The sequence below is a fragment of the Ranitomeya variabilis genome, chromosome 5 (genome assembly GCF_051348905.1).
Source record: "Ranitomeya variabilis isolate aRanVar5 chromosome 5, aRanVar5.hap1, whole genome shotgun sequence".
Classification (NCBI taxonomy): domain Eukaryota; kingdom Metazoa; phylum Chordata; class Amphibia; order Anura; family Dendrobatidae; genus Ranitomeya; species Ranitomeya variabilis.
Genome location: NC_135236.1, coordinates 240,109,794 through 240,124,999, shown reverse-complemented (window position 1 = coordinate 240,124,999; position 15,206 = coordinate 240,109,794). Strand labels below are relative to the sequence as shown.

Sequence of the window (15,206 nt, the reverse complement as noted above, 5' to 3'; positions counted from 1 at the left end):
TGAAAAGTTAAGCACGATACTGTGATGCAGTAGTGATCTTGGTCTAGTCTAAGCCTCTTGTACTCATGTAGTCCGATAACACGTGGCATATGGGAAATGAATGAATCCTCTCCGGTAATGGTGCAGTGTTACTGCTTTTTTTTACATCTTATGTTTTCACAAAAATGATTTTTCTACAAATCATTTTCTTGAATATAGTATTGTGTAAATTCTTTACTTGGGCCTTGTGGGATTTAGAAACCGAAAAGTCTCCAGTTTGGTGATTTTGCTATTTTCAGCACCATGCTATGTACATTCAAGTGCAGTTTGGGAAATTAAATCTGATGCAGCTATGTATGGAAAGACTGAGGCTGAAAGTGTTGTGAAGAGTGACCCTAAAAAGCAACCTCTAATTTTTTCAGCTGCACAGCATGTAGTACCATTATGTTTAATATCTCCAAACCCACATCGCCATTATCTACAATGGATGAGATGCTTTGCTACAATGTAAGAAAATTACATGATGTTGTAGCTAACTGCCCCTAGGAAATACTGAGGGAAATATAATTGCATGCAAAGTCATATGGACAGAGGAATAGACAAATATAAAATATGCAAATGTCTCTAATATATTCAGTGTGCTATATTAAAGTGCTTTATGTGTAATAATAAGAAGCTATTGCATTGATCTGCTGCTTCTTAGGGCAGTACGAGCTGTCTTGATTCAGTGAGAACCATTTCTGTAGGTGTTGGATATTTGCTCATCATGGATTGAAATAGTCATGGCTGAAAGTGTTGACGCCATTGAAATTGTTCCAAAAATGAACTATTTCTCCCAGAAAATGATTGCAAGTAAACTTGTTTTGTTATACACGTTTGTTTCTTCTGTGTGATATGAACAAAACAATGAAACGGAGAAAAAATACAAATTGGACATCATTTCACACAAAACCCCAAAAATGGGCCGCACAAAATTGTTGGCCCATTCAACTTAATATTTGGTTGCACACCCAATGGAATTAATAACTGCAATCGCTTCCTAGAACCATCAAGAAACTTCTTACACTTCTCAACTGGAATTTTGGACCACTCTTCTTTTGCAAACTGCTCCGGGTCTCTCATATTTACAGGGCACCTTCTCACAACAACAATTTTAAGATCTCTCTACAGGTGTTCAATGGGATTTAGATCCTGGCCACTTAAGAACTCTCCAGTGCTTTGTTTCCATCCATTTCTGGGTTCTTCTTGGCATATGTTTGGGGTCATTGTCAGGCTGGAAGACCAATGACCTAGGATGCAAAACCAGCTTTCTGACACTGGGCACTACATTGCAAACTAAAATGCTTTGATAATCTTCAGATTTTGTGATGATAGTCTTTAGATTTCATGATGCCTTGCACACAGTCAAGGTACCCAGTACCAGAGGCAGCAAAACAAGCCAAAAACACCATCTGAACATCCACAGTATTTGACTGTAGGTACTGTTTTTTTTTTTTTTGTTGGTCTCATTTCATTTTCGGTAAGTAGTAGAATGATGTGCTTTCCAAAAAGCCCTATCTAGGTCTCTGTAATGTCAGCATCCCTACATGCTGCTCTGTTTTCCCCCAAGGACGTCGACATGCTTACCACCACGGCAGTATTTCCTTCCACTGCCGCGGCTCCCTGCTCCCAGGATCTGTGCACGTTACGCAGGTCTTCTGGAAGCGCGGGGAGTGCGGGCGTGGCATCAACGCTTCTTAAATGTGCATCATGCACACTCCAGGAAATGTCCCCAGCCAATATATGGGAGACATTAGGTAAGGTATTCAAGGCATCCTCCACTGGTGCATGAGTAATGTTAGCATCTAGTCAGTCTTGCACTTGCTACTTCATTGTCAGGTCCCTATTACCAAGTCGGTCCTTTCTGAACCTGTACCCAGAGTCCATCCTTACTGTATCTGTACCCAAGCCTGTCCTGTCTGAACCTTTACCTGTACCCAGAGAGGTCCTGTTTGAACCTGCCATTCAGTTATGCTGAACCAGCTCTAATATTCTAATATCCGTTCTGGCCCTTATCCTGTTCCTGCCCTACTAGCTACTCTGGGTCCATACCTTCGTCCCTGTCCTTATGAGGTCAGCTGCTGTGGTTCAGGGTTGGTTCTGTCCTGGAGTATTGCCTGGTGACTTTCTGCAGCTCAAGTCTAATAACATCATGAGGGTCCAGTGAATAACCAGGTGGTCGCTTAGTTACGCACCTCCAGGTTTTCCCCAGCTTGCGGTGCTGTGTGCCCACACCCACCAGTGTGACAGTCTCTTGTGTCCACAAGATGCTTTCCAGAAGGATTTTGGATTACTCACGTACATTTTTGCAAACTGCAGTCTAGCTTTTATATGTCCTTGTGTCTGCAGTGGTTTCCTCCTGAGTCACCTGCTATAGTATTTAATTTCATTCAATTGTCAACGGATAGTTTATGCTTACACTGATGCACCCAAAACCTGCAGAACAGCTTAAATTTCTTTGGAACTTGATTGGGTCTGCTTATCCACCATCTGGGCTATCCTGTGTTGCAACCTATCATCAATTTTTTTTCTGCTGTCCACATCCAGTGAGATTAGCTACAGTGCAGTGGGTTGTAAACTTCTTGATTTATATTTCGCACCGTGGACAAAGCCTTGATATTGTTGCTATTGTTCAAAAATTTTGGTTCTCAAGTCCTCAGATAGTTCTCTTCATCTTTTTGTTCTCCATGCTTGGTGTGGCACACAGACACATAATGCAAAGATTGAGTCAATGTCTCCCCTTTTTATCTGGTTGCAGAAGTGATTTTCATACTGCCCACACCTGTTACTTGCCACATGCAAGTTTGAATGAGCAACACATGCTTAAAACAAAGTTGTTTGCCCACCATTTTGAAAAGGTGCCAACAATTTTGTCAGGCCCATTTTTGTGGTTTTGTGTGAAATTATGTCTAAATTTCCTTTTTATTCTCTTTTTTTTTGTGTTGTGCCAATACACATCAATATATATATAATCGTCTAAGGGGCACTTCCGTCTGTTTGTCTGTCTGTCAGCGGCGAAATGGCCGCTCCCTACTCCCCTGCAGTCTGTGCCCCCTCCCTACTCCCCTCCAGTCAGCGCCGCCGCCCACATAGCGTTTTAGCAGTCCGTTAAACCGACTGAATTACACCGCAGCATAATGCGGTGTAACGCAGTCTGTTAACGCTGCTATTAACATTGTGTGACAAACTTTTTACTATTGATGCTGCCTATGCAGCATCAATAGTAAAAAGATACAATGTTAAAAATAATAATAACAAAAAAAATGGTGCTATTCTCACCTTCCGACGTCCACCGATGCACGCAAGCGGCGAGGCTGCCAGATTCCGTGGCTGTCTGTGTTATATAGTACGATGGCTGTGTGTCATGTCGGACGCTGTTCAGACCAGGTCGTTCGACAGACAGCGGTAATTCTGCTTTTGACCACTATTTGCTCATTAGCGTCGGCTAGATTTTATCTAGCTGTTCCGGGGTTAATTTACCTGATCCTCGAATTGGAAGCTGGACCATGCCCATTGCCTTTAAATAGCTCTCCTGATCATTGGGCGTCGCCGATTATAGCTTCTGTCTTGTGCGTTGTTATCTCGGTCTGGAATGGAGAGCTGGTTGCTGGAGAGTCGTTGCTGGTGGTGTATTTTCCTTTGTCTTATTTACTCCTTCCTATATTTGTATTTATTTTGCCCTGCTCATTTATAGTGTATTCCTGAGTGTCTGCGGCGTGGTGTATATTTTCCTTTATCCTTGTCTGTGCTAACTGTGGGTATTGGTGAATTACATCTTCACTGGGTGGTGGGCGGACGTTTTCAGCCTAGGGTTGAAACAGGAGACAGGGCGAGGGTCGAGGTCTGGACATGCACACCATCAGTGTAAACTCCAGGTAGAGGGTCAGTCAGGATTTCCCTAGTCTGAGGGAAATTGCAGGGGCCTGGGTTATTAGCTCTCGCTCACCTAGTCTCCCCGTGACACTGTGTTATATACTACGTGGCTGTGCTATATACTACGTGGCTGTGCTATATACTACGGGCTGTGCTATATACTACGTGGCTGCTATATACTACGTGACTGTGCTATATACTACGTGGCTGTGCTATATACTACATACTACGTGGCTGTGTTATATACTACGTGGCTGTACTATATCATGCACCCCGAACCCCCGACATCCAGTGCCCCGAACCCCCGACATCCTGCAACCAATCAGCGACAGACGCAGTCCAGCCGTGAATTGACGCGGGATTTAAACCACGCTTCACTGATTGGTCGCGACCGGCCGTGACCAATCAGCGATATTGGCACGGGATTTAAACACCGCTTCAGTGATTGGTCGTGCATGGCCGACCACGACCAATCAGCGATATTGGCGCAGTATTTAAACACTGCTTCGGTCATTGGTCATACCCGGCCGGACGCGTCCAATCAGCGACAGGCGCAGTCTGGCCGCGAATTGGCGCCAGATTTGAACCACTTTTTGTTGATCGGCCAGCCAGGCGCGACCAATCAGCGATATTGGCGTGGAATTTAACCCCCACTCACAGCGCGACGTACATACATATTCTAGAATGCCCGATGCGTTAGAATCGGGCCACCATCTAGTAAGAAATAAACATGTATAACAAAACGTGCAATTGCAATAATTTTCTGAGAGAAATACTTCATTTTCTGGAATAATTTCAAGGGTGCATTGCTTTCGGCTGTGATTGTATATGAATGATGGCAACAAATAATTTTCATTCAAAATGTGTCCAAACACCCTGCAAATGGAATATGTTCTGTTAATAATTTTGGGTATTAGAAATGAAACCTTGCACTCAACTTAAAGGTGTGATGAATTATTGTAGGGCGCTTATCAGACGCGTGAGCACCGCTTCTGAGGTACCTGCGCCAAGACAAGAGCAAGACCAAAATACCACATACTTACTACCCTCCTAATCCACTATAAATACGAGCATACAAGGAACTATCCCTACGGATATCCTCAATATACTACCTAGTATAATATGTCACCGATGAAGGTCAAATGTGACCGAAACATTTGTTAAGCGTACTACAATAAGGCTGTGTGCACACATTGCTGATTTTTCGCTGTTTTTTTTCCACGTTTTTTCCCGATAAAAACGCTATAAAACTGCAAAAAAATTGCATGCAAGATGCATCCCATCATTTAGAATGAATTCCGCATGTTTTGTGCACATGTTCCTTTTTGTCCGCGAAAAAAACGCATCGCGGTTAAAAACGCAGCATGTTCATTAATTTTGCGGGTTTTTTTTTGCTGATTTCCCACTATAAAATGCATTGGGAAATGTCCGGAAAAAATGCATCAAAAATGCACCAAAAACGCGGCAAAAACGCGCCAAAAGCGCATGCAGATTTCTTGCAGAAAATTTCAGGTTTTTCTCAGGAATTTTCTGCAAGAATTCCTGAACGTCTGCACATAGCCTTAATCATCGCACCTTTAAGTTGAGTGCAAAGTTTCATTTCTACTATTGAACGGTTTGGGGACCGCCATTAGCACCCCCCATAATAGTGCTCACGATGTTTGTTTATAATAATTTTGGGTAGACTGGAGGTGTCCTCTGATGATCTAGAAATGTAATACCCTTTAAGGGTATGTACACACATTGTGAATTTGCCTGTGGAATTTTCTGTGTGAATTTTGCATCTCTTGGCAGAAAACGCAGGTCAAAATCTGTTCATTTTTAATGCGGATTTTGTACGTATTTGTTGCGGATTTACTGCAGATTCTGTGCGGCTTTCATGCGTTTTTACCCCTGCGGATTTCTATTATGGAATGGGTGCAGGGACGCTGCAGATCCGCACAAACAATTGACATGGCCCTTCTTTTGATCCGCAGCGTTTTCCGTGCGGAATTTTCCGCACCATTAGCACAGCATTTTTTTCATTGATTTCCATTGTACTGTAAATCACTTGCGGATCTGCAGCGTTTCTGCAAGGAAAAAAACGCTGCGGATCTGCAGGAAATCTGCAACGTGTGCACATACCCTAACATTGTAGTGCGTTTGATAAATCTATGACAAAGGGAGCAGGCCAGAGTTTTGAGGAACTGTAATAAAGGAGTTGTCAGTTTTCATTCCTCTATTTTACATTTACTTGTTTAAAAATAACAGTTAGCTTTACTCCCAAACTGAGTCTCGATCACTGCCTTTTTGGGTATCATCTCTGATCTCAGTGACTGGCTGCAGTGGTCCCGTGCAGTATTCGTGATGTCACTGCTTCATACATATCAACAAACTCCAACGGTCTTTGTTGACATGTATGAGTATCTCTGAAGCGACCATTGGAGAGTAAAGCTCATTTTGTTTTTAAACTAGGAAAGCATAAAGAGCATTAAAGTTATTCAAAGGGGCTCTCATCTATATATATATATTTGTCTAAGGGTTTTTGCATCTGTCTGTCTGTCTGTCTGTCCTGGAAATCCTGCGTCTCTGATTGGTCGAGGCCCCCAGGCCTCGACCAATCAGCGACGGGCACAGTATCGACGTAGATGTCATAATGGTTGCCATGGCGACGATGATGTCATAAAGGTTGCCTCGACCAATCAGCGACGGGCACAGTCTGCCGCGAATTCTGGAATCATCATTGTCCATATACTACGGGGACATGCATATTCTAGAATACCCGATGCGTTAGAATCGGGCCACAGTCTAGTATACTATAAAATAAAAATTCCAGAAACTCACCTCCCGCACCAGCACTGTTCCAACGGTAACGGCGCTGGATCCCTCACTGCTCATGTGACATTTTCTGCAGTGCTTACATAGCATAACAATCAGTGGATGCTAATGAGCTGCAGTTCTCAATCTTCCTGTGAATGTCCGACGTTCATCTGAAGAAAGTGAGTTGAAGCAGTGAGACATGAGAGGCCTGACCCATTATCGCTGGAATGGCACCGGTGGGGGACTCGAGTTTATTTTTGCATTACACTGGGAAAATATAGTATTTGTGAAGGTGTTGTAGGAGTGTTGGACAGCCCCTTTAATGTGATTGGGAGCTTACGGTATACATTATGGATACACTGTGAACGTCAAAAATGCAATTCTTCTTGCTTTTCACAACAAAAAGTGTGCAAGCATTGTGAGATTTTGGTTTAATCACTAAACGAGGTAAAATTAACTTGAAATTCACATGCTGTACCTAGTTGGGTAACTTGAAGTTTGGGAACCCCAGTACAAAATCACCAGCAGGGCTCCTACATATATTATTAGTCTTCTCATTTGGGCCAAAGGGATTGATTGTGCCCCTTACGCTCCAGGGCCGCATGCACCTACAATATCAGGCTCCAGCTTCTGCCCACAAAATAGTTTATTCAGTCCAATGAACTAAATCTACATGTGCATATGCCTGGCAGGCGTTTATAAGCTAAGCATCATGACCATGAATGAAAATGCCGAGAACTTCACTAGAATGACTCTATAATGTGGCACCGAGGTAACGGTACGTTTAGCACCGAAGGGTTAAGAGCAGCCCAATAAGGGGTTATGTAATTGGGAAGGTTTCAGGATGCAAGATGACTCTGAGCTTCTTAAATGGTTTCTGATTGCACAATCAGACGGCTGAATGTTCTGCTTCTGATTCACCGACACGGCTCTGCCTAATTCCCTCTGGAAACGTTGAGAATATTAACCCCCTGTTCCTCAACTAAAGGCAAACGCTTACATTATAAGGTGACGTCAACGGTAATTTTCCCCTTCCATCTCCCGGTGTTGGAATGGCAGTTTTGCATACGCTAATGAAGAATTCCCAGCTGAGTTAATCAGAGCGTTTCTGCGCCAGGATCAAATGTGATTTCCTAAAAATAAACCAGGCTGCCAGTGGCTTTCATAATGAACGGTCATTTCATTGTGTGACTTGACAGGTGCACAAAAAGCCTTTATATTTTGAAGACAAAAAGAATGAGAAAGGTACAATATATAGAGAATGCAAAATGTAAGGCCGGAAAATATTGTGCATAATCCATTTAAAGTACAGAAATATTGCATTCTGAAAAATATCAAGACTTGTTGTGTTTTTGTTTTATAGTATGAATACAATACACTTCACACAAAGGAAGTAAATTACGGAGACTGCTGAAGCCTGAGAATGCCATTTGTGGCATATAATCACTTAAGTCAAAATTTACTCTCCAGCTTTACCTCCCAAAAAATAAAGGAACGCCTCACAGTTTGAGAAGCACTGCTTTATCTCAATAGCATCTTTATCTTTTTATCTAACATTATCTTTTTTTTTCTAACAGATCCGTTTAGTTTATTTGATTTTTTTTGTGTCTGGTCTTGGGCTAATACAGTTAAGTGCGAGGTGCATAGCTCACAGCCATGAATACTCTGCTCAGTGAACATTATATATTCTCTTATTGAAGAGAGTGAAGAAAGACATTGCCTGTCATCTCTGGCAGTGGCTTGTCTAGCTGCAAAATAAAAGGATCGGGTACTGAATTTAAAGAGGATCTTTTCCCGGTTTTCGCAAGATTAAACTGGCCACATCATGGAACTGTGGTTGCAGTACTTAATAAAATGTATTTTTATGTTCTAATTTCTCCTCTGTTATATACATATTAGCTTGTAAAGTTTAGTTAATAATTTATAATAAGCCCAACTAAGCTATACCATAGACCAATCATAAACAGGCAGCAACATACAGGGGGAAAAAAGTAGAATTCCTCCCCACAACAGCAAGGGTAGACTTTCTCTTGTGTGAGACATGTAATGACAGACAGCCCTGCTCGCGCCAACTTCACTGTAAAGCTGTGTGTGATTAAAAAGTGTTGGGAGTAGAGCAAGGATGAATGTGATTACACCAACTTTTCAGCATTCATCTCACTTCAGTAAGAATGAGGAAAGGGGCAACACAGAAAAGCTTTATCTCATTACAAACACATCTGCAGCTCTCCTTTCACAGCACTGTAATCTCTGATGTATCCACCTCAACCCCACACTGACTGTTTTGAGATGGAAGCTGAAAGGTGTTTGTAATCACCTTTATCTCTTCTCTATTCCCAGCACTTTGTAATCACATACTAATCTGCAGTGGGGGAGCACAACTGTCATTACATGTCTCAAACAGGCGAAAGCCTAATCTATTGTTGGGGCATGATTTTTTTACTCTTGTTTGTTGCTTCTTTCTTATGATGGTCATCTGCATACAAGGGAAAAAGTACACACCCCCCAGAGACAAATTTCTCATAAGTTGGGCTTATCATTAGTTATAACCTCTACAATGGAGATGAAAAATTAAGTAAAAAAACTCAGCTTCTCATCCACTATTCCATGATGTGACCAGTATAACATACTCAGACTGATGGAAGATCCTGTTTAAATGTTCAATGTTGGCAAGGGAGAGTTAAGAAGTCTTCATATACATCAGATGTTGGGCTGATCTGGCCCAAGTCAGTGGACCAGGGGGCTTTACTCTAATGTCTGTGGGGGCTTTTAGAACTATAAGGCCATGTGATTTAAGCCTTCTGGATTTCTATATAGTCTTAAAACTTTAATGTTAGATGCAAGTCTGCAACTTAGGGTAGTGAGCTCTATGGGATGGATGCAGCACAGAAGCTCTGCAGAAGGGATACGTAGAAGTAAAATGGTAGAATTGGAGTAATAGAAAGTATTATGTACAGTTAATGGTATTAAAAATTCAATAAGCAATCTAACCTACTGTAGGCTACAAAATAAAAGGAGCAAATAATTTTTTTAAGTACAAAATCACATTGGAAACATTCAGAAACCATGTTTTTCAACAAAGATGCAGAAAGGAGTAATATGTGCAGTGACCGAATTTAAAGGGTGGAGTCTGAATAAAGAACACAATATTGGGTATACCATTCCTACCCCTATAACTGTCTCCATCACAGATTATATGTCTGATGTTTAGCTACAGTATTAAGTCTTCTGTTTCCATTCTTTCTGTCTTCAGAGATACTGTATACTTTTATTAGGCCACATTCTCACCTGCATGGACATTAATTCCAAGTGTCTGGTCCTCAAAAGAGGACAGACTAATGTAATGTCCAAAACAGACAAGTAAGGTAACCCTGATAAATGGGATCCATCTGCTTCCTTTTGCATCAGTTATGTTAGGGATCTGTTTTGGACAATAAGTTCACTTGCTCCTATAAATGTGAAAAAACAAACAAACAGTGCAAATGCAGGTGTGAACGTAGCTTTAAGCTTCTCATATTGGAGACCCTTTGCCTGTTCTCAATCTTGATCTGTCTTTGTCCCCTCTTTGTCTCTCTGCCGGTCTCCATGTCTCTTCTCCTGTTGATGTGGCTATCAGTTGAGATTAAAGTAATCAAAGATCTTCCTTGGCCTCCACCAGTGGGACAGCTGAACAGCACCGCCGAAACCCAAGAAAGTGATGTGAGCTCTTCATTCTCCTCCCAGCAGCCGCCATCTTCTCCACACTTAACATCCCAGAACAGTATTGAAGACAGCAATGGTGGGTTTCTGAGCACGAAAGCTTGCTTTACTTTATTGCCGTAAAAGTGTAACAACACGTATATAGATGTAGGTATGTTTTCCGTATAAATGATTAGCATTGCATCTACACGTCTAGAGGGGAAAACCAGTTACGGTATTTTGTTTTATGGGGTCTATAAAAATATCTAATTTTGTATGTTGCTGACAATGTCCTTTTAATTTATGCAATTTAGCGCTTTGCTGATCTTGCACTCGTGAATATTTGAGTTTTGGTAATATCCCGTACCAATGACATTTGTGGAATTATTCTGCTAGGGCTAAAGTCAGTTAGTCCGCACTTTTGCCCTGACCTCATTGCAGTTTATAGCGGAGTCAGCAGAAATATCAATATTATCCTTCTTATGTTCCTTTGAAATATATTGCGAACTTTTAGAAATTCGCTTGACTGCTTATGCTTTACATTAAGCCAGTGCTTGAAATCTTTTTCTTTCTTCATCCATTATGATGCGAATAATAGACCATGCAGATATAATAGAACTAGAGATTATGTGGGAACTGGAAGTGGATTGAGCTGGATAAAAGCTATAAAAAAATAATTTTATGTTGTTTTTCCGAGAATCTTCTACTCCCTATTCTGTTTTTCCATTTCTTCCCTAAATGTCTCATAAATTTCATATTGTTTTAATGGATCCTTTTTTAAACACATGATTTAACATACTTTTACCCCATATACAGTCCTAGGTGGTGCGTAACCTCATTTACAGTTCAAGCCAGAGAGGGCTCCCATCCATGGCACCCAGCGCAGAATGACTACTATGCCTCCTCTTATTCCTGTATTGTGACCCGTCTCTAGTCTTCTGCAATAGAATAAATATACAATTTGTTTCCCAAGTGTCAATCATTTCTCCTGAGCAAGGTAGCAGATGTGTTATTGATAATACTGATTATCTATAGGAAGTGTACTTCAACATGAAAATAAAACAATATAAAAAATCTAAGTGGCATTATTTGAAAGTACAGGAAAGCGTTCACATTCTTCTATGAGAATTCCTAGATTTGCTCTAACATATTCCTTTGCATTTATTGATATGCAAGAAAATTACCACTTCATAGTGACCTTGTGTAGATCCCTCAACACTTTGTACAATAATATATATATATATATATATATATATATATATATATATATATATATATATATATATATATATATATATTATATACACTCACCGGCCACTTTATTAGGTACACCATGCTAGTAACGGGTTGGACCCCTTTTGCCTTCAGAACTGCCTCAATTCTTCGTGGCATAGATTCAACAAGGTGCTGGAAGCATTCCTCAGAGATTTTGGTCCATATTGACATGATGGCATCACACAGTTGCCGCAGATTTGTCGGCTGCACATCCCAAAGATGCTCCATACAAGGCAGGATGGATCCATGCTTTCATGTTGTTTACGCCAAATTCTGACCCTACCATCCGAATGTCGCAGCAGAAATCGAGACTCATCAGACCAAGCAACGTTTTTCCAATCTTCTACTGTCCAATTTCGATGAGCTTGTACAAATTGTAGCCTCAGTTTCCTGTTCTTAGCTGAAAGGAGTGGTACCCGGTGTGGTCTTCTGCTGCTGTAGCCCATCTGCCTCAAAGTTCGACGCACTGTGCGTTCAGAGATGCTCTTAGGCCTACCTTGGTTGTAACGGGTGGCGATTTGAGTCACTGTTGCCTTTCTATCAGCTCGAACCAGTCTGCCCATTCTCCTCTGACCTCTGGCATCAACAAGGCATTTCTGCCCACAGAACTGCCGCTCACTGGATTTTTTTTCTTTTTTGGACCATTCTCTGTAAACCCTAGAGATGGTTGTGCGTGAAAATCCCAGTAGATCAGCAGTTTCTGAAATACTCAGACCAGCCCTTCTGGCACCAACAACCATGCCACGTTCAAAGGCACTCAAATCACCTTTCTTCCCCATACTGATGCTCGGTTTGAACTGCAGGAGATTGTCTTGACCATGTCTACATGCCTAAATGCACTGAGTTGCCGCCATGTGATTGGCTGATTAGAAATTAAGTGTTAACAAGAAGTTGGACAGGTGTACCTAATAAAGTGGCCAGTGAGTGTATATATATATATATGGCATCATGATTACTCGCTAATCCCGCCCCCTGCACAGTAGCTCCGCCCCCACCACATCACCACACACAATCCTGCCCCCACCACATCACCACACATAATCCCACCCCTTCAACACATCACTACACATAATCCCACCCCTTCAACACATCACCACACATAATCCCGCCCCCACCTCATCACCACACAATCCTGCCTCCCCAACACATCACTACACATAATCCCGCCACCCCACCCCATTACTACACATAATCCCGCCACCCCACCCCATTACTACACATAATCCCGCCCCCCCACCACATCAACACATAATTCCGCCCCCCACCACATTACCACACACAATCCCGCCCCCCCACCACATCAACACAATCCCGCCACCCCACCACATTACTACACATAATCCCGCCCCACACCACATTACCACACATAATCCCGCCTCCCACCACATTACCACACATAATCCCGCCTCCATCCACATTACCACACATATTCCCGCCCCCCACCCCATTACCACACATAATCCCGCCCCCCACCACATCAACACAATCCCGCCACCCCACCACATTACTACACATAATCCCGCCCCACACCACATTACCACACATAATCCCGCCTCCCACCACATTACCCCACACAATCCCACCCCCCACCACATTACCACACATAATCCCGCCCCACACCACATTACCACACATAATCCCGCCTCCCACCACATTACCACACATAATCCCGCCTCCATCCACATTACCACACATATTCCCGCCCCCCACCACATTACCACACATAATCCCGCCCCCCCACACATCACCACACATAATCCCGCCCCCCACCACATTACCACACATAATCCCGCCTCCATCCACATTACCACACACAATCCCGCCCCCCACCACATTACCACACATAATCCCGCCCCCCACCACATTACCACACATAATCCTGCCCCCACCACATTACTACAGATAATCCCGCCCCCCACCACATTACCACACATAATCCCAACCCACACCACATTACTACACATAATCCTGCCCCCACCACATTACTACAGATATTCCTGCCCCCCCACCACATTACCACACATAATCCAGCCCCCCCACCACATTACCACACATAATCCGGCCCCCAGCACATCACCACACATAATCCAGGCCCCCCACCACATTACCACACATAATCCCGCCCCCACCACATTACCACACATAATCCCGCCCCCCACCACATTACCACACACAATCCCGCTCCCCACCACATTACCACACATAATCCTGCCCCCACCACATTACTACAGATAATCCCGCCCCCCACCACATTACTACAGATAATCCCGCCCCCCACCACATTACCACACATAATCCTGCCCCCACCACATTACTACAGATAATCCCGCCCCCCACCACATTACCACACATAATCCCAACCCACACCACATTACCACACATAATCCTGCCCCCACCACATTACTACAGATATTCCCGCCCCCCACCACATTACCACACATAATCCAGCCCCCCCACCACATTACCACACATAATCCGGCCCCCAGCACATCACCACACATAATCCGGCCCCCACCACTTTACCACACATAATCCCGCCCCCCACCACATCACCACACATAATCCCGCCCCCCCACCACATCACCACACATAATCCCGCCCCCCACCACATCACCACACATAATCCCGCCCCCCCACCACATCACCACACATAATTCCGCCCCCAACACATCACCACACTATTATTATCTTCATTTTAAGTTAATTTACCACCTGTGTAAGCGCTATTGAATGTTGTCATTATTTACTTTAGTTTAATCACAAGCAGTGATAGATAGCAATGAGCGTGCCGAGTGTTAGCTGGCTGGAAAAATCTAGTGTGTGTGTGTATAATATAAATATATATATATATATATATATATATATATAATACATACACTCACCGGCCACTTTATTAGGTACACCATGCTAGTAACGGGTTGGACCCCCTTTTGCCTTCAGAACTGCCTCAATTCTTCGTGGCATAGATTCAACAAGGTGCTGGAAGCATTCCTCAGAGATTTTGGTCCATATTGACATGATGGCATCACACAGTTGCTGCAGATTTGTCGGCTGCACATCCCAAAGATGCTCCATACAAGGCAGGATGGATCCATGCTTTCATGTTGTTTACGCCAAATTCTGACCCTACCATCCGAATGTTGCAGCAGAAATCGAGACTCATCAGACCAAGCAACGTTTTCCAATCTTCTACTGTCCAATTTCGATGAGCTTGTACAAATTGTAGCCTCAGTTTCCTGTTCTTAGCTGAAAGGAGTGGTACCCGGTGTGGTCTTCTGCTGCTGTAGCCCATCTGCCTCAAAGTTCGACGCACTGTGCGTTCAGAGATGCTCTTAGGCCTACCTTGGTTGTAACGGGTGGCGATTTGAGTCACTGTTGCCTTTCTATCAGCTCGAACCAGTCTGCCCATTCTCCTCTGACCTCTGGCATCAACAAGGCATTTCCGCCCACAGAACTGCCGCTCACTGGATTTTTTTTCTTTTTTGGACCATTCTCTGTAAACCCTAGAGATGGTTGTGTGTGAAAATCCCAGTAGATCAGCAGTTTCTGAAATACTCAGACCA

General features: G+C 43.1%; 1 protein-coding gene across 8 annotated transcripts in view; it reads left to right on the top strand.

Annotated features, from left to right (window-relative positions):
• Nucleotides 1-15,206, top strand: part of SHF (Src homology 2 domain containing F) — a 378,212-nt gene that overhangs the window by 208,723 nt on the left and 154,283 nt on the right. For 3 of the 8 annotated variants that reach the window (XM_077263932.1, XM_077263938.1, XM_077263934.1), the window contains exon 4: nucleotides 10,307-10,468. The exons of 2 other annotated variants lie outside the window; for them this stretch is intronic. In XM_077263932.1, the coding sequence (XP_077120047.1) occupies nucleotides 10,307-10,468 (162 nt within the window). Of the gene's footprint in view, nucleotides 1-10,306; nucleotides 10,469-11,184; nucleotides 11,402-15,206 lie in introns of those variants that run through there. 3 more of the 8 variants (XM_077263933.1, XM_077263937.1, XM_077263939.1) reach the window with 2 other exon arrangements.